The sequence below is a fragment of the Saccopteryx leptura genome, chromosome 1 (assembly GCF_036850995.1).
Source record: "Saccopteryx leptura isolate mSacLep1 chromosome 1, mSacLep1_pri_phased_curated, whole genome shotgun sequence".
Classification (NCBI taxonomy): domain Eukaryota; kingdom Metazoa; phylum Chordata; class Mammalia; order Chiroptera; family Emballonuridae; genus Saccopteryx; species Saccopteryx leptura.
This window is the reverse complement of record NC_089503.1, coordinates 272,695,822-272,722,062: the sequence shown is the minus strand read 5'-3', so window position 1 is coordinate 272,722,062 and position 26,241 is coordinate 272,695,822. Positions and strand designations below refer to the sequence as shown.

General features: G+C 39.7%; 1 protein-coding gene across 2 annotated transcripts in view; it reads left to right on the top strand.

The window, feature by feature from the left end:
• The window catches only part of SLC4A8 (solute carrier family 4 member 8), a 92,116-nt gene extending 66,086 nt beyond the window's left edge, over window positions 1-26,030 (top strand). For both annotated transcript variants that reach the window (XM_066353869.1, XM_066353860.1), the window contains 6 exons: window positions 2,017-2,085; window positions 3,207-3,380; window positions 13,426-13,563; window positions 20,150-20,241; window positions 22,273-22,368; window positions 23,461-26,030. In XM_066353869.1, coding sequence (XP_066209966.1) covers window positions 2,017-2,085; window positions 3,207-3,380; window positions 13,426-13,563; window positions 20,150-20,241; window positions 22,273-22,368; window positions 23,461-23,473 — 582 coding nt within the window. In that variant the 3' untranslated portion in view covers window positions 23,474-26,030. The remainder of the gene's footprint in view (window positions 1-2,016; window positions 2,086-3,206; window positions 3,381-13,425; window positions 13,564-20,149; window positions 20,242-22,272; window positions 22,369-23,460) is intronic.
• The last annotated feature ends 211 nt before the right edge of the window (window positions 26,031-26,241 follow it).

The window sequence follows — 26,241 nt, the reverse complement described above, 5'->3', positions numbered from 1 at the left end:
TAGATATAGAAATCAAACTTGTAGGGGCAATAAGGGAGGGTTGTTGAGGAACAGGGTTAAAAAAGGTGATGGGATTAAGAAGTTACAAAATAGGCATGGGGATGTAAGCATAGGGAATCTTGTTAACAATATTGCAATAACTGTGGTGCCAGGTGGCACTTGACTTATCAGAGGGAACACTTTATAATCTATATGAATATCTATCTGCTATGCTGTATACCTGAAACTAATATAAACTGTTAAGTACAAAAGGTAATAAAAATTAAATAAAAGTTTTAAAATAAAGAGATACCAGTTTTGTAAAGGAGGGGTACATGTGTCAAATAATAAGCTATCAGAAATTAAGAAAATCTTACTTAAAATTGCATCTTACCTTTTGTAACAGCATAGATGGACCTGGAGAGCATTAAGCTAAGTAAAATAAGCCAGTCAGAGAAAGACCAGTACCATATGATTTCACTTATATGTGGAATCTATGGAATCTAATGAACAAAATAAACTAACAAATAAAAATAGAGTCATAGATATAGAATAGATAGACAGCTGTAGAGGGGTCAGGGGTTGTGGGTCTGGGTGTAAAAAGGTGACGGGATTAAGCAAGATTAAAAAAGTAGAACTCCCTGGCCCTGGCCAGTTGGCTCAGTGGTAGAATGTCGGCCTGGTGTATGGAAGTCCTGGGTTCAATTCCTGGCCAGGGCACACAGGAGAAGTGCCCATCTTCTTCTCTACCCCTCCCCCTCTCCTTTCTTTTTCTCTCTCTCTCTTCCCCTCCCACAGCCAAGGCTCCATTGGAGCAAAGTTGGCCCAGGCACTGAGGATGGCTCCATGGCCTCTGCCTCAGGCACTAGAATGGCTCTGGTTGCAACAGAGCAATGCCCCAGACGGGCAGAGCATCGCTCCCTAGTGGATGTGCCGGGTAGATCCTGATCAGGTGCATGTGGGAGTCTGTCTCTTTGCCTCCCCATTTCTCACTTCAGAAAAATACAATAAATAAATAAATAAATAGAAATTTCTTATGATCTAGCAGTTTCACTTCTGGGTATATATTCAAAAAACTCTAAAATACTAAGTCAAAAAGAAATATGCACCCTTATACTCATTGCAGCATTATTTACAGTAGCCAAGATATGGAAGCAACCTAGTGCCCATCAATAGACAAGTAGATAAAGGAGCTATGGTACACATATACAATGGAATATTACTTGACCATAAAAATGAATGAAATCTTACCATTTGCAACAATATAGATAGACCTAGAATGTATTATGCTAAGCAAAACAAGTCAGACAAAGACTAATATATGATTTTTTTGATATATTGAATCTAAAGAACAAAATACACAAGCAAACAAAACAGAAATAGACTCATGAACACAGAGAACAAACTGAGGATTGCCAGATGAGAGGAGGATGGGATACTAGGAGAAAAAGGTGAAGAGATTATGAAGCACTAAATGGTAGTTACAAAATAGTCACAGGGATGTAGAGTACAGCATAGGGAATATAGTCAATCATACTGTAATAACTATGTATGGTGCCAGGTGGGTACTAGACTTATTGGGAGAATCACTTCATAATTTTTTTAATTATCTAACCAGTATGCTATATACCTGAAACTAATATAAAATAATATTGAAAGTCAACTACATATAATTGAATTAACATTTTAAAAATGAAAATAAAATCTTTTCTCACTAGTGGAAAAAAAAAAGTGTGTGTGTGTGTCTGTCTGTTCAGCCCCACAGAGGAGGAAGAGCCAGAGGTGGGTAATATGTGAGGCCTATGATTTAACCAGAACCAGACTATACTTATGGGTAATCATTTCATTTCAGAACAAAATGATTTTTACCACAGTCAGCCTGTTTTGCTTCTACTTCTAAATCATAAAAAGGCAGCAGGAACTAATGCAACGTTTATGCTGTGATTTTGTGACTTTACTTCCTTCTTGGAGATTCAGAAGTTGTTATAGTCTTGAGTGTGCTAATACCAAGTGTAATCTCTCTGCCTTTGTCTTCAGTTTATCCCGATGCCGGTCCTCTATGGAGTCTTCCTCTACATGGGAGTCTCTTCACTACAGGGAATTCAGGTATTGCATGGCTCAGCCAGGGCAATGTCCTCTCACTGTAAGCTCAGTTGTCCTGACCAGGATGGGACAGCTCCAGCACAGACTAGTCCTTGAGAAACCTTTTCCTAGTCTTGCTGGTTAAGCTATTTTAGACATTTCTTTGGACATTGGGCAAAATATAGCCATGTTGGCATGAAAGTACAGGAACTTACAGGACAGCTAGGTTTGATGTCATGGTTCCAGTCACCTTTTATTTTTTCAGCAGGCAATTATTAGGCACACATTAAACAATAGGTGCTTTGTCAGGTGCTGGTAAATGGAGATATGAAAGGTTGATCAAGAACCAAACTGACTTCCACACATGGACTGTGCTAGTTTTAGTGCCACGCGAAAGTATGAGAGAGGGTTCTGACTGTGGGTACATGGGTCAAGAGATGGGGAGTGAGGGGAGCTGCTCCAGGTCAGCAGATAGTTAAGTACTTTCTGGCATTCTCTGCCATTTTCCATCTATCACGGTGTTCCTCTGAGTCATGTGAACAGAGAAACTCAGGCACTTGTCACTAATGTCTTGGGTACCCAGATGGTATAGTGACTTAGCTCTGTTGACTGCTGGTGGCTGGTTCCTTGCTGCTTAGTCATTCTTATATGCTGAGTTGTAATATGACTCCGGACAGGTTATTTAGTCTATCTGGGCCCGATTTTCATTATATGATGTTAAGGATGGTCATATTTTCTATATTCAGAATGTTACATAGTTTTATGTTTTTACTTTAAATAATAATGAGAATCTCCAAACTCCTCCAATAACCAGGAAGAGATTTGGTTTTAATAACGAAAAGATGCCATTTCCTTATTTCATTTTCAGCACTCCCCGAGAAAGAGCTCTTTCAGTAACCACGGGGTAGGATAGGAAAAAGAAATTTGAACCTAGATTTTAAAAAGGTGAATTTTAAATTTGACTCTGTCATGTACCAATCTTGGCCAGATTACCTGTTCTCTCTGAGATTCAGTTTCCATTTCTATCCAATGGAAATGGTATTGCCTACATTTCAGAGCAGGTGATGTAAGAGACATGAATTGGTCTGACAAGTTACTGACCCAGAGAAACCTCCTGAAAATAAATGCCAGTCCCCGTCTTTCAGTTCTTTGATCGCCTGAAGCTCTTTGGGATGCCTGCAAAGCACCAGCCAGATTTTATTTACCTTCGGCACGTGCCGCTACGCAAAGTGCACCTCTTCACCCTCATCCAGCTGACCTGCCTTGTCCTGCTCTGGGTCATCAAGGCGTCTCCAGCTGCTATTGTCTTTCCAATGATGGTGAGTTTTTAAAAATTGTTACTTTCTTTTAAATTGTGATGAAGTACACATAACAAAATGTACCATCTTAACCATTTTTAAGTGTACGGTTCCATGGCATTGAGTACATTCACTTTGCCACCATCCATGTCCAGAACTTTTTTTATCTTGCAAAACTGAAATTCTGTACGTCTTAAACAATAACTCCCCATTCCCTCCTCCCGCCAGCCCTTGGTAACCTCATTCTACTTTCTGTCTCTGAATTTGGCTGCTCTAGGTACCTCATATGGGTGGGATCCTATAATATTTGTCCTTCCATGATTTCACTTAGCATAATGTCTTCAAGGTTCGTTCATGTTGTAACATGTGTCAGAATTTTCTTTCTTTTTAAAGGATGAATAATATTCCATGTGTATATACACCACATTTTGTTTATTCACTTGTTGATAGCCACTTGGATTACTCCCATCTTTTGGCTATTGTGAATAATGCTTTGACTGTGTGAATATTGATAACAGGAAACAAATACTTGTTTGTGTTCCTGCTTTCAGTTCTTTTGGATAAATACCAAGCAGTGGGATTTCTGAGTCCTGTGGTACTTCCATTTTTAATTTTTTGAGGAATTGTTACACTGGTTTATATAGCGGTTGCACCATTTTACTTTTCTACCAGTAGTGCACAGACTTCCAATTTCACATCTTTGCCAACACTAATTTTCTGTTGTTTGTTTTTATAACAGCCATTCTAATGGGTGTGAAGTGGTATCACATCGTGGTTTTGATTTGCATTTCCTTAATGACTAGTGATATTGAGCATCTTTTCATGTGCTTATTGGCTATTTTTGGCTATTTGTATATCTTCTTTGGAGAAATGCCTATTCATGTTCTTTGCCCATTTTTTAATTGGGTTGTTTGGGTTTTTGTTTTTGAGTTTTAGGAATTCTTTATAAAATCTGGATATTAATCCCTTATTGATGGTGAGGTTTTGTATTTTTGTTTGGTCTTTGTAGAAGCAGCATTATTTTGGGAACCTTGAGGTGTGGATGCCTGCGTGTATGTATGCCATGTTTGTTTTCAAGGCTACTAGTCTCCTGTTCTTTCTTCCTTCCTTTCCCACCCCCCTTACTTTCTTTTTGTAAATCTGATATGAAAAGGATTCTTCATGTTTTCAATAATGTACATATTACTTCAAAGCAATAGAGTTCCAATTTTGAATCAACTGCAGTCAGAAGTGCTAGAAATGCACTGTTTTGAACCACTGAGAGAGAGGAAGAGGTTGCTCTAGCACTAAATGACTGGGGCATCAGACCTGAAGATGGCAGCAGAGTAGGCAAATGCACAAATTCCTAGCTCACACCACCAAATTGGATTACAAATTAATTTAGGAACAATCAGCATGAAAAACCAACTCTGGACTATAAGAACAGCTCTAAAAAACCAAGGAGCAAAGAAGAAGCCACACCAAGACTGATAGAGAGCACCAAGGAGCAGTGAGTCTACCCTGCTTACAGGAACAAAGTGGGGAGGGGGAGGCTGAGAGCCCAGAAGGGCTCTCATTCCAAGGAAAAGAGCAGAAAATCTCACTCACAGCCACAAGCCTGGGGACCTGGGAACAAGGTATGTTGAAAGGACTGGCTTGTCTTCCAAAAAGAAAAGGGAGAGAGAGAGACAGACAGTGAGGGGCAGAGGAATGCATGGGACGCCCTGAGAAGCTGACTCATCCAGTGCTGGAGGCAGCCATAGCTGGGGGAGGGGTTGATCCTTCCACATAACACAAGACTAAACTGCTTCCAGGTCACACATCTCCAGATATCTCTTCAGCTCCAATCAGCACATCAAGACACAGCTGAAAACAAGAAGTGGGGAGGAGGGCAGTAACTCAGGTCTCCATGGAGATCTGAGATACACTTCCCCTACTGAAGCTAAGAAAACATGCTGCCCCCGGAGAGAGTAACTGGAAGATCAGGCCTTCAGAGTCTCAGGTTACACCCACCCTATTCCTGGATACAGTTTCAAATAAGCTCCCTGCTGAGATCAGTAAACAAGACTACAACTGAGAAGAAAACAAACAAATCAAGACTTCAAAGCAGTCCAAATCCAAAAGTGGATTACAAATAATAGCTGATGCCAACCAAAGACACCTAGAAATAACACAACTAAAAACTGGAGGCAGACAACACCAAGCCTAGACTCAACCAGCTCTACAAACAATACACCCAAACACACAGACATAATGAGAAGATAGAGAAGTACAATCTAAATGAAACCACAAGAGAAACCTCCAAGAAATGAACTGAGTGATATGGAAATAACCAAACTTCCAGATGCAGAGTTTAAAATAATGATTATAAAGACTATACTTTCAGGGATCATTATTATAGTTTGTTAAAATAATGATTGTAAGGATGCTTAGGGACCTTAGAACAACAATGGATGGTCATTATGAACACCTAAATAAAGAAATAGCAAGTATAAAACAGGACATTGAAATATTAAAAAAGAATCAGTCAGAGATGACAAATACAATATCAGAAATGGAGACCACAATGGAAGGAATTAAAAACAGAATGTATGAAGCTGAGGATTGAATCAGCAAGATGGAGGACAAGTTGAATGAAGGCATGGAAGCAGAGCAGAAAAAATAAAAGAAACTCAAAAACTCTGGGGAAACTCTTAGAGAGCTCTGTGACAACATGAAGAGAAATAACATCTACATCATAGGGGTTCCTGAAGAAGAAGAGAAAGAACAAAGGATAGAGACTTTGTTCAATCATATCAGAGCTGAAAACTTCCCTAAATTAATGCAGGAAAAACTCTCACAAGTTCAAGAAGCACAGAGAACTCCATTAAATAGAAACCCAAAGAAATCTACACCAAGAGACATCATAATTAAAATACCAAAGCTAAGTGATAAAGAGAAAATATTAAAAATTGCTAGAAAAAAATAGGCTATCACCTACAAAGGAGCCCCCATAAGGATGACATCTGACTTATCAACAGAAACACTTGATGCCAGAAGGGAATGGCAAGAAATATTCAAAGTAATGCAGAACAAGAGCCTACAACCAAGACTACTTTATCCAGCAAGGTTATCATTTAAAATTGAAGGAGAGATAAGCCCTGGCCGGTTGGCTCAGCGGTAGAGTGTCGGCCTGGTGTGCGGGGGACCCGGGTTCGATTCCCAGCCAGGGCACATAGGAGAAGCGCCCATTTGCTTCTCCACCCCCCCTCCTTCCTCTCTGTCTCTCTCTTCCCCTCCTGCAGCCAAGGCTCCATTGGAGCAAAGATGGCCCGGGCACTGGGGATGGCTCCGTGGCCTCTGCCCCAGGCGCTAGAGTGGCTCTGGTCGTGGCAGAGCGACACCCCGGAGGGGCAGAGCATCCCCCCCTGGTGGGCAGAGCGTCGCCCCTGGTGGGCGTGCTGGGTGGATCCCGGTCGGGCGCATGCGGGAGTCTGTATGACTGTCTCTCCCCATTTCCAGCTTCAGAAAAATACAAAAAAAGAAAAAAAAAGAAAAAAAAAATTTTCTCAGACAAAAAAAAAACAACTCAAGGAATTCATTACAAGCAAACCAATGCTTCAGGAAATCTTAAGGGGCCTGTTGTAAACAGATCAAAGTGGGAAAAGAATATAGCAAAAGAGGAATACAGCTTTAAAGAGTAAATGGCAATAAACAACTACATAGCAATAATAACTTTAAATATAAATGGATTAAATGATCCAATCAAAAGACATAGGGTAGCTGCATGGATAAGAAAACAGGACCCGTACATATGCTGTCTACAAGAGACACACCTTAAAACAAAAGATGCACATAGACTGAAGGTAAAAGGATAGAAAAAAAAATATTTCATGCAAATGGAAATTTAAAAAAAACTAGGGTAGCAATACTTATATCAGACAAATTGGACTTTAAAACAAAGGCTATAGTAAGAGATAAAGAAGGCCACTACATAATGATAAAGGGAGAAATCCAACAGGAAGATATAACTATTATAAATATCTACGCACCTAATATAAGAGCACCGAAATATATAAAGCAGACTTTGATGGATTTAAAGGGCGAGATCAACAGCAATACTATAATAGGAGGGGATTTCAATACCCCGCTAACATCACTAGATAGATCCTCAAGAAAGAAAATTAACAAAGAAACAGCAGACTTAAAGGATATACTAGATCAACTCGATTTAATAGATATCTTCAGAACCTTTCACCCTAAAGCAGCAGAATACACATTCTTTTCAAGTGCTCATGGTACATTCTCTAGGATAGACCACATGTTAGGGCACAAAAGTGGTCTCAACAAATTTAAGAAGATTGAAATCATATCGAGCACTTTCTCTGATCACAATGGCATGAAACTAGAAATCAACCACAACAGAAAAACTCAAAAATTCTCAAACACGTGGAAACTAAGTAGCATGGAATTAAATAACGAATGGGTTAACAATGAGATCAAAGAGAAATAAAAAAACTCCTAGGAACAAATGATAATGAGCATACAACAACTCAAAATTTATGGGACACAGCAAAAGCAGTCCTGAGAGGGATGTTCATAGCACTACAGGCACACTTTAAGAAGCTAGAAAAAGCTCAAATAAACAACCCTGCATCTAAAAGAACTAGAGAAAGAACAGCAAGTAAAGCCCAAATGAAGTAGAAGGATGGAAATAATAAAGATCAGAGTGGAAATAAATGGCATAGAGGCTAAAGAAACAATACAGAGGATCAATAAAACCAGGACCTGGTTCTTTGAAAAGGTAAACAAGATCGATGAACCTTTAACCAGACTCACCAAGAAAAAAAGAGAGAGAACTCAAATAAATAAAATTAGAAATGAGAGTGGAGAAATAACAACTGACACAACAGAAATACAAAATACAGTGTGTCTGTAAAGTCATGGTGCACTTTTGACCGGTCACAGGTGAGCAACAAAAGACGATAGAAATGTGAAATCTGCATCAAATAAAGGGAAAACTCTCTCAGTTTTATACCTATTCAGTGCAGTTTGATGTGGGCTCACGCACAGATTTTTTAGGGCTCCTTAGGTAGCTATTCCGTATAGCCTCTACAGACTCGTCACTGACTGATGGCCTACCAGAATGGCGTTTCTCCATCAAACTGCCGGTTTCCTTCATCTGCTTATCCCACCGAGTAATGTTATTCCTATGTGGTGGCGCTTCGTTATAAACGCGCTGATATTCATGTTGCACTTTGGTCACAGATTCGAATTTAGCAAGCCACAGAACACACTGAATTTTCCTCTGTACCGTCCACATCTCGACTGGCATGGCCGTGAGCTGCTCTACTATATAGATGGTGTTACGTCATCATCTGCACTTGTGCACATGTTGCCACATCATCCTACAGAAACTGGGAGGGTTTTCCTTTTATTTGGTGCAGATTTCACATTTCTATTGTCTTTTGTTGCTTTCCTGTGACCGGTCAAAAGTGCACCATGAGCCCTGGCCGGTTGGCTCAGTGGTAGAGCGTCGGCCTGGCGTGCAGAAGTCCTGGGTTCAATTCCCGGCCAGGGTACACAGGAGAAGCACCCATCTGCTTCTCCACCCCTCCCCCTCTCCTTCCTCTCTGCCTCTCTCTTCCCCTTTCGCAGCCAAGGCTCCATTGGAGCAAAGATGGCCCGGGCGCTGGGGATGGCTCCTTGGCCTCTGCCCCAGGCGCTAAAGTGACTCTGGTCGCCGCAGAGCGACGCCCCGGAGGGGCAGAGCATCGCCCCCCTGGTGGCCAGAGCGTCGCCCCCTGGTGGGCGTGCCGGGTGGGTCCCGGTCGGGCGCATGCGGGAATCTGTCTGACTGTCTCTCCCCGTTTCTAGCTTCAGAAAAAAAAAAAAAATACAAAAAAAAAAAAAAGTGCACCATGACTTTATGGACACACTATATTGTAAAAAAATACTATGAAGAACTGTATGTCAAAAAACTAGACAACTTAGATGAAATGGACAAATTTTTTGAAACATACAATCTTCCAAAAATCAATCTGGAAGAATCAGAAAACCTAAATAGACAGAAAGGAGATTGAAACAGTTATCAAAAAACTCCCCCCCCCCCCAAAAAAAAAACTCCCAACAAAGAAAAGTCCTGGGCCTGATGACTTCACAAGTGAATTTGCCAAATATTCAAAGAAGAACTAACTCCTATCCTTCTCAAGCTATTCCAAAAAATTCAAGAGGAAGGAAGACTTCCAAGCTTCTTTAATAAGGCAAACATAAAATTCTGATTCCAAATCAGGCAAAGACAACAAAAAGAAAGAAAATTATAGGCCAATATCCCTGATGAATATAGATGCTAAAATCCTCAACAAAATATTAGCAAACCAGATCCAAAAATATATGAAAAAAAATGATACACCATGATCAAGTGGGATTTATTCTGGGGAGGCAAGGCTGTTACAATATTTGCAAATCAATCAATGTGATTCATCACATAAACTAAAGGAATGAGAAAAACCACATGATAATTTCAATAGATGCAGAAAAAGCATTTGATAAAATTCAGCACCCATTCGTGATCAAAACTGTCAGCAAAGTGGGAATACAGGGAACTTACCTCAAAATGATAAAGGCCATCTATGACAACCCCACAGCCAACATCATACTCAATGGGCAAAAATTAAAAGCAATTCCCTTAAGATCAGGAACAAGGCAGGGGTGCCCCCTTTCACCATTCTTATTCAACATAGTCCTGGAAGTCCTAGCTACAGCAATCAGACAAGAAGAAGAAATAAAAGGCATCCAAATTGGAAAAGAAGAAGTAAAACTATCATTATTTGCAGATGATATGATATTGTATATAGAAAACCCCAAAGTCGCAGTCAAAAAACTACTGGACCTGATAAATGAATTCATCAAGGTGGCAGGATATAAAATTAATACTCAGAGGCATTTTTATATACCAACAATGAACAATCAGAAAGAGAAATTAAGGAAACAATCCCCTTCACTATTGCAACCAAAAAAATAAAGTACCTAGGAGTAAATTTAACCAAGGAGACTAAAGACTTGTACTCGGAAAATTATAAAACATTGATATATCAAGAAAGATACAAACAAGTGGAAGCATATACCGTGCTCATGGTTAGGAAGAATAAACATCATTAAAATGTCTATATTACCCAAAGCAATCTATAAATTCAATGCAATACCGATTAAAATACCAATGACATACTTCAAAGATATAGAACACATATTCCAAAAATTTATATGGTACCAAAAAGGAACAAGAATAGCCTCAGTAATCTTGAAAAGGAAGAATAAAGCGGGAGGTATCACACTTCCCGATATCAAGTTATACTACAAGGCCATTGTACTCACAACAGCCTGGTACTGGAATAGGAACAGGCATATAGACCAATGAAACAGAACAGAGAACCCAGAAAAAACCCATAGCTTTATGGACAACTGATATTTGACAAAGGAGGTAAGAGCATACAATGGAGTAAAGACAGCATCTTTAATAAATGGTGTTGGGAAAATTGGACATCTACCTGCAAAAAAATGAAACTAGGCCACCAACTTATACCATTCATAAAAATAAAATCAAAATGGATAAAAGACTTAAATGTAAGCCGTGAAACCATAAGCGTTTTAGAAGAAAACATAGGCAGTAAGCTCCCCGACATCTCTCACAGCAATATATTTGCTAATTTATCTCCACAGGCAAATGAAATAAGACAGGATAAACAAATGGGACTATATCAAACTAAAAGTTCTTGCTCAGCTAAAGACAATAAGAACAGAATAAAAAGACAAACTACACAATGGGAGAACATATTCGACAATACGTCTGGAGTTAATAACCAAAATTTATAAAGAACTTGTAAAACTCAACACCAGGAAGACAAACAATCCAATCATAAAATGGAAAAAAGAAATGAATAGACACTTCTCCAAAGAGGACATACAAATGGCCAATAGGCATATGAAAAAATGCTCAACACCACTAATCTTTAGAGAATGCAAATTAAAACCACAATGAGATATCACCTCACACCAGTCAGAATGGCGCTCATCAACAAGACAGCACAAAATAAGTGCTGGTGAGGATGTGGAGAAAAGGGAACCCTCCCACTGCTGGTGGGAATGCAGATTGGTGCAGCCACTGTAGAAAACAATATGGAGATTCCTCAAAAAATTAAAAATGGAACTGCTTTTTGACCCAGCTATTCCACTTTTAGGAATATACCCTAAGAACACCATAGAACTGTTTCAAAAGGAGAAATGCACCCCCATGTTTATAGTAGCATTGTTCACAATAGCGAAGATCTGGAAACAGTCCAAGTGTCCGTCAGAGGACGAGTGGATTAAAAAGCTTTGGTACATATATACTATGGAATACTACTCAGCCATAAGAAATGATGACATCGGATCATTTTCAATAACATGGATGGACCTTGATAACATTATACTAAGTGAAATAAGTAAATCAGAAAAAACTAAGAACTGTATGAATCCATACATAGATGGGACATAAAATGAGACTCAGCGACATGGACAAGAATGTGATGGTAACGGGGAGGGGGAGGAAGGAGAGTGAGGGGGTGGTTGGAGGGGAGGGGCACAAAGAAAACCAGATAGAAGGTGACAGAAGACAATTTGACTTTGGGTGAGGAGTATGCAGCATAATCAAATGTCAAAATAATCTGGAGTTGTTTTCTCTGAACATATGTACCCTGATTTATCAATGTCACTGCATTAAAATTAATAAATTAAAATAAAAAAAATGACCTGGGCATCCTTACCTCCTTTCTAATTAAAGCAAGGACTTTGGAAAGGAGACTATGGACAGACCTGTCTGTGTGTGGTACAACAGGTGACAGGCTGCTTTCTAAATCTGGGGTGGTGATGAAATTCTTGCCACCTGACTTTTGATCGTCTCCTCTTGATGCCTTCTTCTCTGGCTCATTCTGTGTCGTGAGGAAGCTGAGAATTCAGTGGGCTGTTTGAAAGTTACCCAAAGGGGGGCCTCTAGACAGAAAAGGCAATGAGGGTGATGTTTGGTACTTATTTAGGTACTTTTGAACTCTGTCTTACTGGGAGAGTATTTAAAGGTGAGGAAAATGGAGGGGGTTGGTTCTTTTTCTTTAGTCTCCTAGATAGATACTCTCCTGATAGGTTTCTCAAGTTTGCCAGAATATCTATAGGGTTCTGCATTTGGGTGCTATGTTCAGGGGTTGCATGTTGGATAAAAAAAAAATAGCAAATTCCTTTCAACTTCTGGAAGGGATACTATTAATTTTCGATTTATTGGGAAGATAGTCTGAAATTTAGGAGAAATATGGTTGAATTTAATAAGGCCAATTTGCCTACTTCTTTGTCTAGCCACCAGAGGTAGCCGGTGAATACCAAGCAATCCAGGCAGGTCATTCTGGGTTATTTGTTCTCCTTTGCTAAAATAGCCCTCGTGGGAGAAAATGGAGGAGCTATGGAGACACCCTAAACTGTTTCTATTGAGGCAATTAGCTGTTAGATTTGAGGCAAGATACTTTCTCTCGCTGAGCCCCAGTTTTACATTTATAAAATGATTATCAGACCAGGCCAGAGGGCGAGACATAAACCACTACAGATCCAGATTCAGGCATAAAGCAAGGATTTTTGTGGGGGAAATGTATAGGCAGAGGATGAGAGTGAACCCAGATGGTCCTTCAGAGTTCCCCCACTCGATGGTGAGGTGTGCTTGGGTTGGGCGTGACTGGGTGTTCCTACAGAGGCCTCCACCCCCGTGTTTCCCTGTACCCCTTCCTGCTGGCCTCAAGCCTGGAAAAGGCAGCTCCTAGGGCCATCTGCCAATGACAGCTTTTTTCTTTGTTTGATGAGGGAATTAAATTAGTTGCTTTTTAAGCGGTAGGGTTGTTATGAAAGTTAAATAAAATATATAGAACACCTTAGTATCTGGTACGAAGAAGGCAGTCAATAAAAGGCAACTATAATTATTATTATGAGTTTGATTTTACATGAAATGTCTTAGTCTGCTGTGAAAATAAGATTTTGCTTTTAACTCCAGGAAGTAAATGGGTTTCTTTAATTCACTTTCTTTATTTTTCTTCAGGTTTTGGCCTTGGTTTTTGTCAGGAAAGTCATGGATCTCTGTTTCTCCAAGCGAGAGTTGAGCTGGTTAGATGATCTCATGCCCGAAAGCAAAAAGAAGAAGTTGGATGATGCCAAGAAGAAGGCCAAGGAGGAAGAGGTCAGAGTTCTTTTGCCAGCTGCACACTTTGGGGCGGCCTCAAGTTACAGGGTGTAGGAAAGGTCACATGAAAAGTCAGCATGTCTGGAATCCAACGGGTTATATTTAGGAGCTGGGAAGATTCTGCTAAAGCTGTTCTTAGCTGAGAAAGGATTAAGGATTCTTGTTCGTATCTGTCCTTCATTTTTGAATTTGATGACCAGTTGTTTTTGTGTCTACAGTCTACTCACCAGGTTCACACTTAGAATATGAACATAGAATCTGCTCTTATTATCAGATCTAATAGTTCATATTCTCTCAAAAGGTCTAATTTGACCTCTAAGTATACAAAACCTATTATTTTCTGAGCATATTTTTTTATGTATCTAATTGCAGATGATGTTGTGGTTGGTACCATGCAAAGATAGCTTGCATAGGACTTTGTGTCCTTCCTCATTTCCCTCAGCACTTGGCATCTGCCATCCACAGAGCGGACCCTCAATCAGTGGCCTATACGTGCAAAGAATGGAGATGCAGCAAAATGAAAATAGCAGACCAAGAACTGAATGAGCCAGAAAGTGTATCCAAGTATAGTTAGTGCCTGAAATAGTGTCCTTTGCAATGCAGTTTAGGGGACATTTTTTCTAATATCTTGAATTTTAAATCTTGTCTTATTTTTTCCAGATTTATTAAGATATAATTGACATATAACATTATATAAGTTTAAGGTGTACTACATAATGATTTGATATATGTATATCAAATTGCAAAAACGATTACCACAATAGGGTTAGTTAGCATAGTTGTCACCTCACATTGTCACAATTATTTTTTGTAGTGAAAACTTCTAAATCTATTCTCTTAGCAATTTTCAAATATACAATTCAGTATTGTTAATTATAGTCACCTTGCTGGACATTATATGCCCAGAATTAGTTCATCTTATAACTGAAAGTTTTTATCCTTTGACTACCTTCACCCATTTCCCCAACTCACCCCAGCCCTATAACCACCAATATGTTCTGTTTCTATGACTTCAGTTTTTTTTAGATTCCACATATGAGATTATACAGTATTTCTCTATCTTTAACTTATTTCACTTACTATAATGCCCTCAAGATTCATTCATGTTGTTGCAAATGGCAGAAGTCCCTATTTTATGGCTGAATAATATTCCAGTGTGTGTATAATAACCTTTATTATTCATTCATCTATTGATGAACACTTAGGTTGTTTCCGTGTCTTGGCTATTATAAATAATGCTATAGTAAATGGGGAGTGCAGATAGCTCTTCAAGATAGTAATTAATTTCCTTCAGCTATAGACCCAGAAGCGGAATTACTGGATCATGTTAAAATAGTTCTATTTTAATTTTTTGAGGAACTTCCATACTGTTTTTCACAGTGGCTACACCAATTTACATTCTCACCAACAGTGCATGAGGGTTTCCTTTTTTCTACATTCCTGCCAACACTTGTTATCTCATCTCTTTAATATCCCTTCTAACAAGTGTGAAGTGATATTTTATTGTGGTTGTGATTTGCCTTTTCCTGATGATTAGTGATATCGAGCTACATTTTCATATACCCATTGGTCTTTGTATGTCTTCTTTGGAAAAAAATGTCTATTCAGGTCCTTTGCCCATTATTTAATTGGATTATTTGGTTTGCTTTTGTTTTTTGCTATTCAGTTGTACGTGTTCATTATATATTTTTTATTAACTCCTTCTTACACATATTGTTTGCAAATATTTTCTCCCATTCTGTAGCTGGCCTTTTCGTTTTGTTAATCATTTATTTTGCTATGCAGAATCTTTTTTTATTTCTTCTGAAGTTGGAAACGGGGAGGCAGTCAGACAGACTCTCGCATGCGCCCGACCGGGATCCACCCGGCACTTCCACCAGGGGGCGATGCTCTGCCCATCTGGGGCATCGGCTCTGTTGCAACCAGAGCCATTCTAGTGCCTGAGGCAGAGGCCACAGAGCCATCCTCAGCGCCCGGGCCAACTTTGCTCCAATGGAGCCTTGGCTGCAGGAGGGGAAGAGAGAGACAGAGAGGAAGGAGAGGGGGAGGGGTGAAGAAGCAGATGGGCGCTTCTCCTCTGTGTCCTGGCCGGGAATCGAACCCAGGACTCCTGCACACCAGGCCAACGCTCTACCACTGAGCCAACCGGCCAGGGTGCAGAATCTTTTTGATTGATATAGTCCCACTTGTTTATTTTTGCTTTTGTTACTTGTGCTTTTGGGGTCATATTCACAACATCATTGCCAAGAACAATGTCAAAGAGCTTTTTCCCTTTATCTTCTCCTAAAAGTTTTGCTGTTTTGGGTCTTACATTTAAGTCTTTAATCCATTTTGAATTAATTTTTGTGGATGGTGTAAGATTGAGGTTCAGTTTCATTCTTTTGTATATGAATATTCAGTTTCTTTAGCAACATTTATTAAAGAGATTATCCTTTCTCCACTGAATATTCTTGGTTCCCTTATCAAGTACTAGTTGACTGTATATGCATGGATTTACTTCTGAGCTTCTGATTCTATTTCATTGGTCTATATATTTGTTTTGTATTACTAAATAAGCTTTAACAATTATAAGCACAAAAGTAATAGAAGAAAACTTGAAAAAGGATTGTTAGAATTCACTACATAAAATGTGATGCTTTCAGGCATCCAAAAACTCTGTAAACAAAGATTTTTTTATTATATATGTATACGTTTATACACACACACACATACACACATACATACATGCATACATACACACATATTTATTTACTCATTTATATAAAATCTTGGGCAATGATGTGTTTTAAAAAGAAAGTAAGGGGGAAGTTATTTTATTCAGGGTGATCAGGGATGACTCCTCTAAGGCAGGGGTTCGGGAACCTATGGCTTGCTAGCCAGATGTGGCTTTTTTGATGGCTGCATCTGGCTCGCAGACAAATCTTTAATAAAAAAAATAATAACGTTAAAAATATAAAACATTCTCATGTAAAACAATCCATTCATTTCCTACCGCTCATGTTCATGGTTGCGGGTGGCTGGAGCCAATCACAGCTGTCCTCTGGGACAACACCAAATTTTTATTGGATAATGTATAACGTACACGGGTCATTGTGAGGTCAGGAAGTAAACTTCCCTCCTTTTAATCAAGTAGTCAGCTAGCTAATTGAAGAAACCCTTTTGACAAAGAAGATGGCTAAAAGAAAAAAAGATGAGTATCGTACTTTTCAGCAGGAATGGACAGAGGAATTCGCCTTTGTGGAGAGAGCAGGTTCTGCAGTGCTGTCTAATATGCAATGATAAAACTGTATCGATGAAACGGTCAAATATAAAGCGGCACTTCAACACACTCCATACTACATTTGCATCAAAATATCCAGCGGGGACAGCAGGAAGAAAGCATGTCAAGAGCTACTGTGCAGAGTGCAAGCTAGTCAGCAGCAACTCCATGTTTGGACCCAATAAGGTGACTGGAATTCGGCTAGCTTTGCTGGTGCTTTAGCAATTGTGAGAAACGGAAAGCCATTCACAGATGGGGAGTATGCCAAAACATTCATGCTTGATGATGCCAATGAACTTTTTGATGACTTTTCAGATAGAGACCAGATAATCAAATGAATAAAAAACATGCCTCTGTTGGTAAGAACTGTTCAAGATCGTACCATCATGATGGCAAATCAAATTGAGGCAACACAAGTGAAAGACATAAATGCGGCACCATTCTTTTCTCTCGCTTTGGATGAGTCAACAGACGTAAGCCATTTATCCCAGTTCAGTGTGATTGCAAGGTATGCTGTCAGTGACACACTACGTGAGGAAAGTCTTGCTGTTTTGCCTATGAAAGAGATAACAAGAGGGGAGGATTTATTCAAGTCTTTCACTGAGTTCGCTAAAGAAAAAAAATCTACTGGTGGATAAACTTATTTCGGTGTGTACTGATGGTGCTCCGTGCATGGTGGGGAAAAACAGAGGATTCGTAGCGCTTCTTCATGAACATGAAAAGAAACCCATCCTAAGTTTTCACTGCATCCTACATCAGGAGGAGCTTTGTGCTCAGATGTGTGGCAAGCAGCTTGGTGAGGTGATGTCACTGGTCATTCTGGTAGTCAACTTTATTGTTGCCTGAGCTTTAAGTGATTGCCAGTTTAAAACACTGCTGGATGAAGTTGGAGATAATTATCTTGGTCTGCTTCTGCACAGCAATGCGCGTTGGTTGTCAAGAGGGAAGGTGCTCAGCCATTTCGCGACTTGTCTGAGCGAAATCCGGACTGTTCTTGAATGAAAAACGTCAAGCATCCTGAGTTAGCTAACACTGAGTGGCTCCTGAAGTTCTACTATCTCGTGGACATGACTGAACATCTGAACCAGCTCAATGTGAAAATGCAAGGCATTGGAAATACAGTCTTATCCCTTCAACAAGCAGTGTTTGCATTTGAAAACAAGCTGGAACTCTTCATCACCGACATTGAAACAGGTTGTTTACTACACTTTGAAAAACTGGGAGAGTTTAAAGATACATGCACAGCAAGTGACCCAGCTCAACATCTTGATCTCCAGCAGCTAGCGGGCTTCACATCTAATCTCCTGCAGTCATTCAAAGCGCGCTTTGGAGAATTTTGTGAGTGCACTCATCTTTTTAAGTTCATCACCCATCCACATGAGTGTGCAGTGGACAGCGTCGACCTGAGTTACATCCCCGGTGTCTCCGTCAGAGATTTTGAGCTACGAGCTGCTGACCTGAAGGCCTCAGACTTGTGGGTGAATAAGTTCAAGTCACTGAATGAAGATTTGGAAAGACTTGCACGACAGCAAGCAGAGTTGGCGAGCAAACCCAAGTGGAGAGAAATGAAAAACTTCAACCTGCGGACCAGCTGATTGTCAAAACTTGGAACGCGCTTCCTGTCACATACCACACACTGCAGCGTGTGAGTATTGCTGTACTGACAATGTTTGGCTCTACGTATGCATATGAGCAGTCTTTCTCACATCTAAAGAATGTTAAGACCAACCTACAATCACGTTTAACAGATGGAAGTCTCAACGCCTGCATGAAGCTTAACCTCACCACGTATCAACCAGACTACAAAGCCATCAGCAAAACCATGCAGCACCAGAAGTCACATTAATGGTAAGAAGTACTTTATTCATCACTGGTTAGCAACAGCGTAACAACGTTATTAAAAAGAATTCAGAGACTTATTGTACTTTAAAAGTGTTGGTCTTACATTAAATGCACACATTTACTTGTATTTAATGTTAAACATATTTTATGGCTCTCACGGAATTACATTTTAAAATATGTGGCATTGGCTCTGTCAGCCAAAAAGGTTCCCGACTCCTGCTCTAAGGACACATCTCAGCAGAAACTTGAAGGACAAGTCATGGGAGCTGGAACATTCCAGGCCAAGGAAACAGCAGATGCAAAGGTCTGGAGGCAGAATGGATTTGGTATGCATAAATAAAGCCAGTGAGCTGGAAAGAAGAAAGAGGTAGCAGGGATTAGTTAGAAATCTGTGGCAATAGTTCTGGTAAGAGGTAATGGTGGGTTAGGCTAAGGGAGAGTTGGTGAAAATGGCTGGATTTGAGATATATTTTGAAGATAAACAAAAAGTCTTTATAAAATTATTTTAAAAACTAAATCAAATATAAAAATGAATATTTTACCACAAAATTTTATGCCAGCATTCAACATTTTGTTAATTTCTTTATGGTCTCTCTGAATCTTTAACATAGTTTTCATGTAAGTGTAATCATCATATATTTGTGTATGGGGGTATTACATATTCTGATATTTCCCCCTTAATTTCATGATGCTTTAATGTTTCTATATGTCTGTACTACAAATAATCGTATTTATTCTTTACTAAATAGAATATTATTTATTCTATTATATGTATAATATTCTATAATATTATCATAATTAATCTAAACCTTCTTCCTTTGTTAAAATTTTTAGTTGTTTTAGGTTTTATTATTATTAATTATCTTTACTAAGATATCTTTGTACATTTTTTTCTGTAATTATTTCTTTTATATACTGATGGAACTATTTCTAAGAAAACATTTTCTGATGGAACATTTCAAACATATACAAAATAGAACATTCAGTATTCATATTTTCCCCAATTGCCTTATTATTATATTTAATGATATGTTTGAATCAGGATCCAAATATGATCCATATATTACAATTTGTTGATATGTTTCTTAAATCTCTTTAGGCGTTCCCCTTCTATCTTTTTAAATCTTTGTTGAAGAAACTAGGTCTTTGACCTATAGAATTTCCCACCGTTTAGATTTTACTGAATGTGTCCCTTGGTGTTATTTAACACATTTGTCTGTCCCCTGTGTTTACAGTAAATTAGTAGTTGGATCTAGAAGCTTACTCAGATTCACTTTTTTTAAATACTATTCCATAGGTACAGGTATCTATTTGTCTCTCTTTTCATGATGCATCAAACTTAGAAAGGAACATAATTATACTTTTTTATACTAAATGTGAGAAAAATTAGGTAGAAATTGTGGTGACAGAAAAAAAAAAGGGCTGGTGTGGACTTATGGTTTTACTTGATACAAGATATAATAATGTCTCCTTTTCTTCCAGGAGGCTGAGAAGATGTTGGAAATGGGGGGAGACAAGTTCCCCTTAGAGAGCAGAAAGTTACTAAGTAGTCCTGGGAAGAACAACACTTTGAGGTAAAATTTCCAAAACACTCACTGTTTTTATTATACTATAAATGTTTTGGCTGTGCGTGGAGTGGGGGGGGGGGTGTCTCACAATTGCAGCTGCTGGTATAAAAAGCTGACACTCAGCCTTCCAGTTCCAACATGTTAAAACACCTTTTCCTTTCATAGTGTACTGAGTACCTGCCTCATGTGAGGCACTAGGCTAGTGCTGGCCATCACAAGAATAGAGCCGAGGGACCCAATGTAGTGAGCGTCTTCTCTGTGCCAGGGCTGGGCTGGAAGATTTACTGTGTGCTCTCATTAATCAACAACCTTTTGTATATTTTTACCATGAGGAAACAGGCTTGGAGGGTTTTAGTTAATTTGCCCAATGTCATAATGCTTCTAAGTAGAAAGTTTAAGATTCAATTCCTAGTCTTTGTATTCCTCAAACCAATGCTGCTTCTGCCTTTCTCTGCTACCTTCCAAAGATGCATAGGATGTGGTCTGTTTCCAGAGTTCTCAGCCTGGTGGGAATGGAATTCCCAAGCTTGGAAAAGCCTTTGAGGATGGGCAGAGACAACCCATTACAGTTTTACTCAGGGCATCTACAGTCTCGTAAGCTGAGGGGGAACTAAGTGGGGGTCACAGCAATTCCTTACTTCTGCCAGGCATTTCAGCCCCTTTTTCCATGGAAGTGATTGCTCCCCACAAGTAGCAGGAGGCTAAATTTGTCCATCTGTGGTTTTATTCCTATTATTTTGCTCCACTATGGGAGATATGTAGAAGCTGAAAGAAGCCCAGAGGTCAAGAGGGAGCAGAAAAGGGAGAGGAATTATCTGGGTCATCTAGATCCTGGATAATTTACTGCTGAATCATTGAATTGGTTTTGGTTTATGCTGAGGAGGAAGTGAGGAAAGTCTTTTCTTTGAACACTTAAAAAAATGTTAACATTCATTTTGACATGTAAAAATTTATATTTAAGGTGTACATGTGATATTTTGATACATGTATATATTGCAAAGTGATTACTACAATGAAAGTAATACCATATCCATCACCTCCTTTAGTTATCATTCTGTTTTTTTGTGTATGTGGTGAGAACACTTGAGATTCACTTGCTTAGCAAATTTCAAATGTACGATACATTATTATTAACTATTGTCACCATGCTATGCACAGGTCTTCAGAATTTATTCATCTTATAACTGAAAGTTTGTACCCTTTGATCAACATCTTTCCTTTTCTCCCACCCCCAGCCTCTGGTAACCACCATTCTACTCTGTTACTATGAGTTTGACTTTTTCACACTGATCTCAAAAGAATGGAGTCTTTGGATCTTAATAAAATTTCTACCAATTGTTCTAAAAGGAGCCATTTGAATTTTCTGGCAACAAAGGCAGAGCAATGTTCCTTCTCTCTGGGATGCTGCCTCCTCTTTTGGCCTTTTGAAAGGAGACAGTTTAACTTGTAGAAAACTTCAGAATACTCTGAAGTTCTAGGAAACCAAGGGCTGGATTCAAGATCTTGATTCTCCATCTACTGACATTTGACCTTGGATGGTCAATTAGCCCTGGAAACTTTGGTTTCTGCACCTTCAAATGGGAATGTTAATAATCTCCCAATCTGTGATAGTTAAGAAAATATATTGTAAAAGCCCTTTGTTAACTACGAATGGATAACATTTAGCTATTTAAGTGAGAAAATGAATGAAGAGGGCTCAGCCTTGTGTCTAGCACACTGAGCTCCAGACATGACCACTGTTGGCATCACAGCACCGTGGTCACCATCCCCAGAGGGGGCCCTCTAAGGAGTGCAGAACTGTGGGGGCAGGGCTGGCTGCCACCTGGTACACCAGCCCAGCCCTCAGCAGCAAGCACCTCATGAGTCATCTTGCATCTCTACATCCCAACCATCTGGTTACCAATCATCCCAAGAGTTGTTAGTTGAGCTCCCTCAGACCTAATATTTTCCCCTTTTTTTTGGGTAGTGGGCATTATAGACTGAGATAAGCATTTTATTTGTATCTCTGGCATTTACTGTCCTAAGTATTTATTTCAGATGTGACCCCTCTGAGATTAATATATCTGATGAAATGCCTAAAACCACGGTGTGGAAAGCTCTCAGTATGAATTCTGGAAATTCAAAGGAAAAGAGGTAAAGAAAACTAGAATTGCTGATTTTTATTTATTTTCAGATTTTAAAAATAGCAATGTGTTGAAGTAAAAGATATTTTGGTTGTAAAATTGAATTAGTCTAATAAATATCCCTTCCAGGATTGTGACGAACCCCACAAGAATAATTGTAGGCCTAAAGAAAGTAAAAATGTTTTCTAAGTATTTGAACAGATACAGTCTTTTGAGTTGCCCATTTATACAGGTCCAAAGTCAGAATGGGATTTGGGGGGGGATGCAAATTTGGTTTATCTATTTAGCTCTCTTAATATTCTTTCTAGTCCCCATCTCAAAATCCATAGAGCATTTTTCTCTGGTTACTGCAACTACACAAACTTGAAAATTGCTAATATATTGAGGTAGTGTTGACAGTAATGATACCATTCCATAATGAGAATTATTGCCAAGTAAAGATTTAGAAATATTAAATTGCAACTGTTTTCTTAGTTTGGAAACTAAATTCTGTATATCATTTACCAATAGCATAGATCAAATTTAATCAGGTTAACGAAGAAAATGAAAGGACTTGGGGCATCTTTGCCTGCAGTAAGGTAGGCTGTGCACCCAAATTGAATAATTTAGTCCAAACACCATGTAAGTTCAAGTAGGCAGATAACTGAAGGAAACACCGTAGGTTTTATGAAGGGTAACTTTTCTAGTTAAAACAAAGAAAGCAGTGGGCTAGAGATGAGGTCTAGTTTAGTTATTAATTCCACATACAATTTGGCAGGCCGCTGTTTGTGCTCTCAGTGTACTCAGCAGGAAATTGAGGATAATACTAACTGCCTCACTCATACGGCTGCCTCTAAGGAGAACTGCTTATTTTTTCATTGAATGGGTTAAAATAAATCTGTGCTGAATGTGAGTGAAATATAGTCTTGTTTCCTTCAGAGGAAAATCCAGGCAGCTGTCAAAGCGTATAACGCACATGGTTATTTTTAATGGAAAACTAGTCTACTTGTAAATGAACTTATATAGCCAGATCTAAATTGTGGTGACATCGTCAAAGTATTGTGTTAAAAGCAGGAACAAATCATGTATTTCCTTTTTGTCTAATTGTAACACTTTTATACAGTCTCTTCAACTAAATGTCTTTCCGGGGATGGAAGATTTGGGCCAATGAGGTGCCTCAGGGAAGTTCTGGTTACAGAGGAGATGGAGAATCTCTCAGAGAAGAAGCAAGACCAAGTCTGGCCCTGTCTTTGGTCATTTCAAAGCTATGCCGAAGCATTCAGTTATTCATGATGTGCTCTGGAGGGCATCCAGCCATCCCTATACCAGCAGCCAGATGGGAACGTGGAAGCAGAAGACCACCTCCTGTCGGTACTTCTCTTCCTTCTCTTTCTCTTTAGAACTGCCTCCATTGAAGACCCAGCTTCCCGTTTTCCAAACATTTTCTCTGAAACTCTCTACTGGTCTGCCAAGCCATATGGATCCATCCTGCCATTGAGGATTCCTTCAATGGGGCTCCTCTTGCTCAAGGATGGGGTCAGGAAGTAGGAGCAGAACAGAGAGAACACGGAAGGCTCGCCAGCCCCATAGTATCTGGAGGCTCCTAGGCAGCTCTGAGCCTTGGTTGGATTGCTTGCTCTGGGGGATGCTGGTCAAACTCAGAGGCTGTCAGGAGGGTCAGCGATCTTGGCATTGGCAGTGCCCCCCACTGCAACCAGAAGACACCTCTGACCCAGGTGCATCTTCATTGTTCCCTAGCAGCAGCCTCTATGACTCAGTAAGAACCTTGGATGATGAAAGAGCTAAGAGAGACATTGGAGTTGTTCAGTTTAGGTAGGAAAAGGCTCGGGGGGAAATCAACCATGATAAGTGAGGATGAATAGCTTCTCTTGGTTTCACTGAGGTTAGAATAAGAGACCGAACCTAAATTGCTACAGAAGGAATTAGTTTAGACACTAGGAAGGACTTCTAGGCTGAAAATCTGCCATAGTGTCTGCTTTCTAGATATCTGGGAAAGGTTGGATATAGTTGCTTGTGAGTAGAAAGAAAGACAAGGTGTTTTATTGGCCATATTATGGAAACCTTCATGTCATGTTGCTGTCTCTTCAGGACACATTTGACTTCATTCCTGGAGATACCCAAGTGCTTATGTAGTGTCTCCTTAGCTGCCTTAGTAGCGAACCATCATCACCTAATTGGACCAAAGCCATGGCCACCTACATGGCCACCTTCAGCCATGTAGATTTCTGTTGGTTGACAAATGTCTGGCTCTCAGATGTAAAAAGCCACGTTGGGAAATGAACTGCAAGTGGCAAAACTAATTTTTGTGTTTAGTTTACAACTATACTTATAGTTTTTCTCTTCTCTGTTACAATGAATATCAATGGTTTAGGTTCCAGTGTGTATAGACTTTCCCTTCCTTTGTGCACAGAATGTGACCAGCAAGCATGTCGACACCCAGGGAATCCGATCATACTAGTTTTCTGTTCTGGAAAATCTTTGTATAGGGGGATGTCCCCTCATTGTGCTCTCCTTTTATAGGTGAAGAGTTGGCTGCCTAACTTTATTGAATTTTACATTCCTTAGACTTTTAAAATATATTAGTGTATTTTAGGCTTACTCTAAGCACCTTTGATATTGAAGGAATCCTACATTTCTTTCACATTTCCCTATCTTAGAGCCACAGTTATTGTAATACACAGATGGTTTTCAAAATATTTAGGAACTGATATAGGATGGACACCACCCACTTAGAACAGATGCCTGCTGTAAACAAGGAGTAGTGTGCTCCCCGCTGGGCACCATGCTGCTCTCAAATGTTACAATGAAATCCCTTTGAGTTGTGAGTATTGTTCTGGTTTTTCTGATTTTCTACCTACAAGGCTATTTTAGAGACAGCCTAAAATTACTTTCATGTGGTGCAGACAGGAATAGGAGTTCTTTGAACTATATATGGGCATTAAGATCTTTGAGAGCCAAAGCTTTCCATTTTGTCATGTTAGGATAACTATAATAATTGTACCCATTTAGCTGCCTAATCTAGAAAAATCAAAAGACAGCCTGTCAATAGGAAAAGCTTCCCTGCTAGCTTTCCCTGTCGCTCTTTGGCTGCTTCCTTGAGCTTGCCTCTTTTTCACCTTTGTTTCTTGAGAGCACCCCTGTGCCGCCCTCTGTCTTGCCGCTCCTATCTGCTGCCACCTCGGTGCAGGGAGGCTGGTGACTGCTTGCCTGATCCCCTAGTCCCAGTGTGGCTGTAGGAATATAACGGAAAAGTCCTTCATGCAACAAAACTTGGTGACAATATCACTGAGAAAAATCTCTCTCCTAATACACTGATGTCTTGTGATGCCTGTGTCTGCTAGGCTTGTCCAGAGTGGGCACCTGTCTCTGTCAGTGCTGTGCAGAGCAGTTACAGGGCCTGGTGTGCGCTTTCAAGTACTTCCTGAGCCAGTCCCTTCCAGGCTACTGCGCCTTAGGAACGTTAGCTGCTTTCGAAGGCTGTGCCAGTATTTTTAGGCCATTAGATTTTTCTCAGACAAAAACCAGATTCATTTCTGCTACATCATAGTGATAGGAACCGTTCCCTATTCTTACTCTCTCCTGTTTCCCAGCCCCGACCACTCAGTCTCAGCCCTGGCTGCTTCCTTGCTCAGTCTGTTGTTGGTGAACATGGTGGCAGAGTCAGGCTGTGCTGTGTGTGGGGTGGGGGTGGGTGAGGGGGTCGGAAATTGGGAGTGGAGGTGAAGCAGTAGTAGTGTGTGCGTTTATGTGCATATGCATTTGTTTATCAACAAATGGAAGTCTGTCCATAAGCTTTCATTGCTGCTATCAAACAGCCTGTGCACCTAAGCTATGAAGACATCAAAATAATATGATCATCCCCCCATCTAGGGATTTCCCTCTC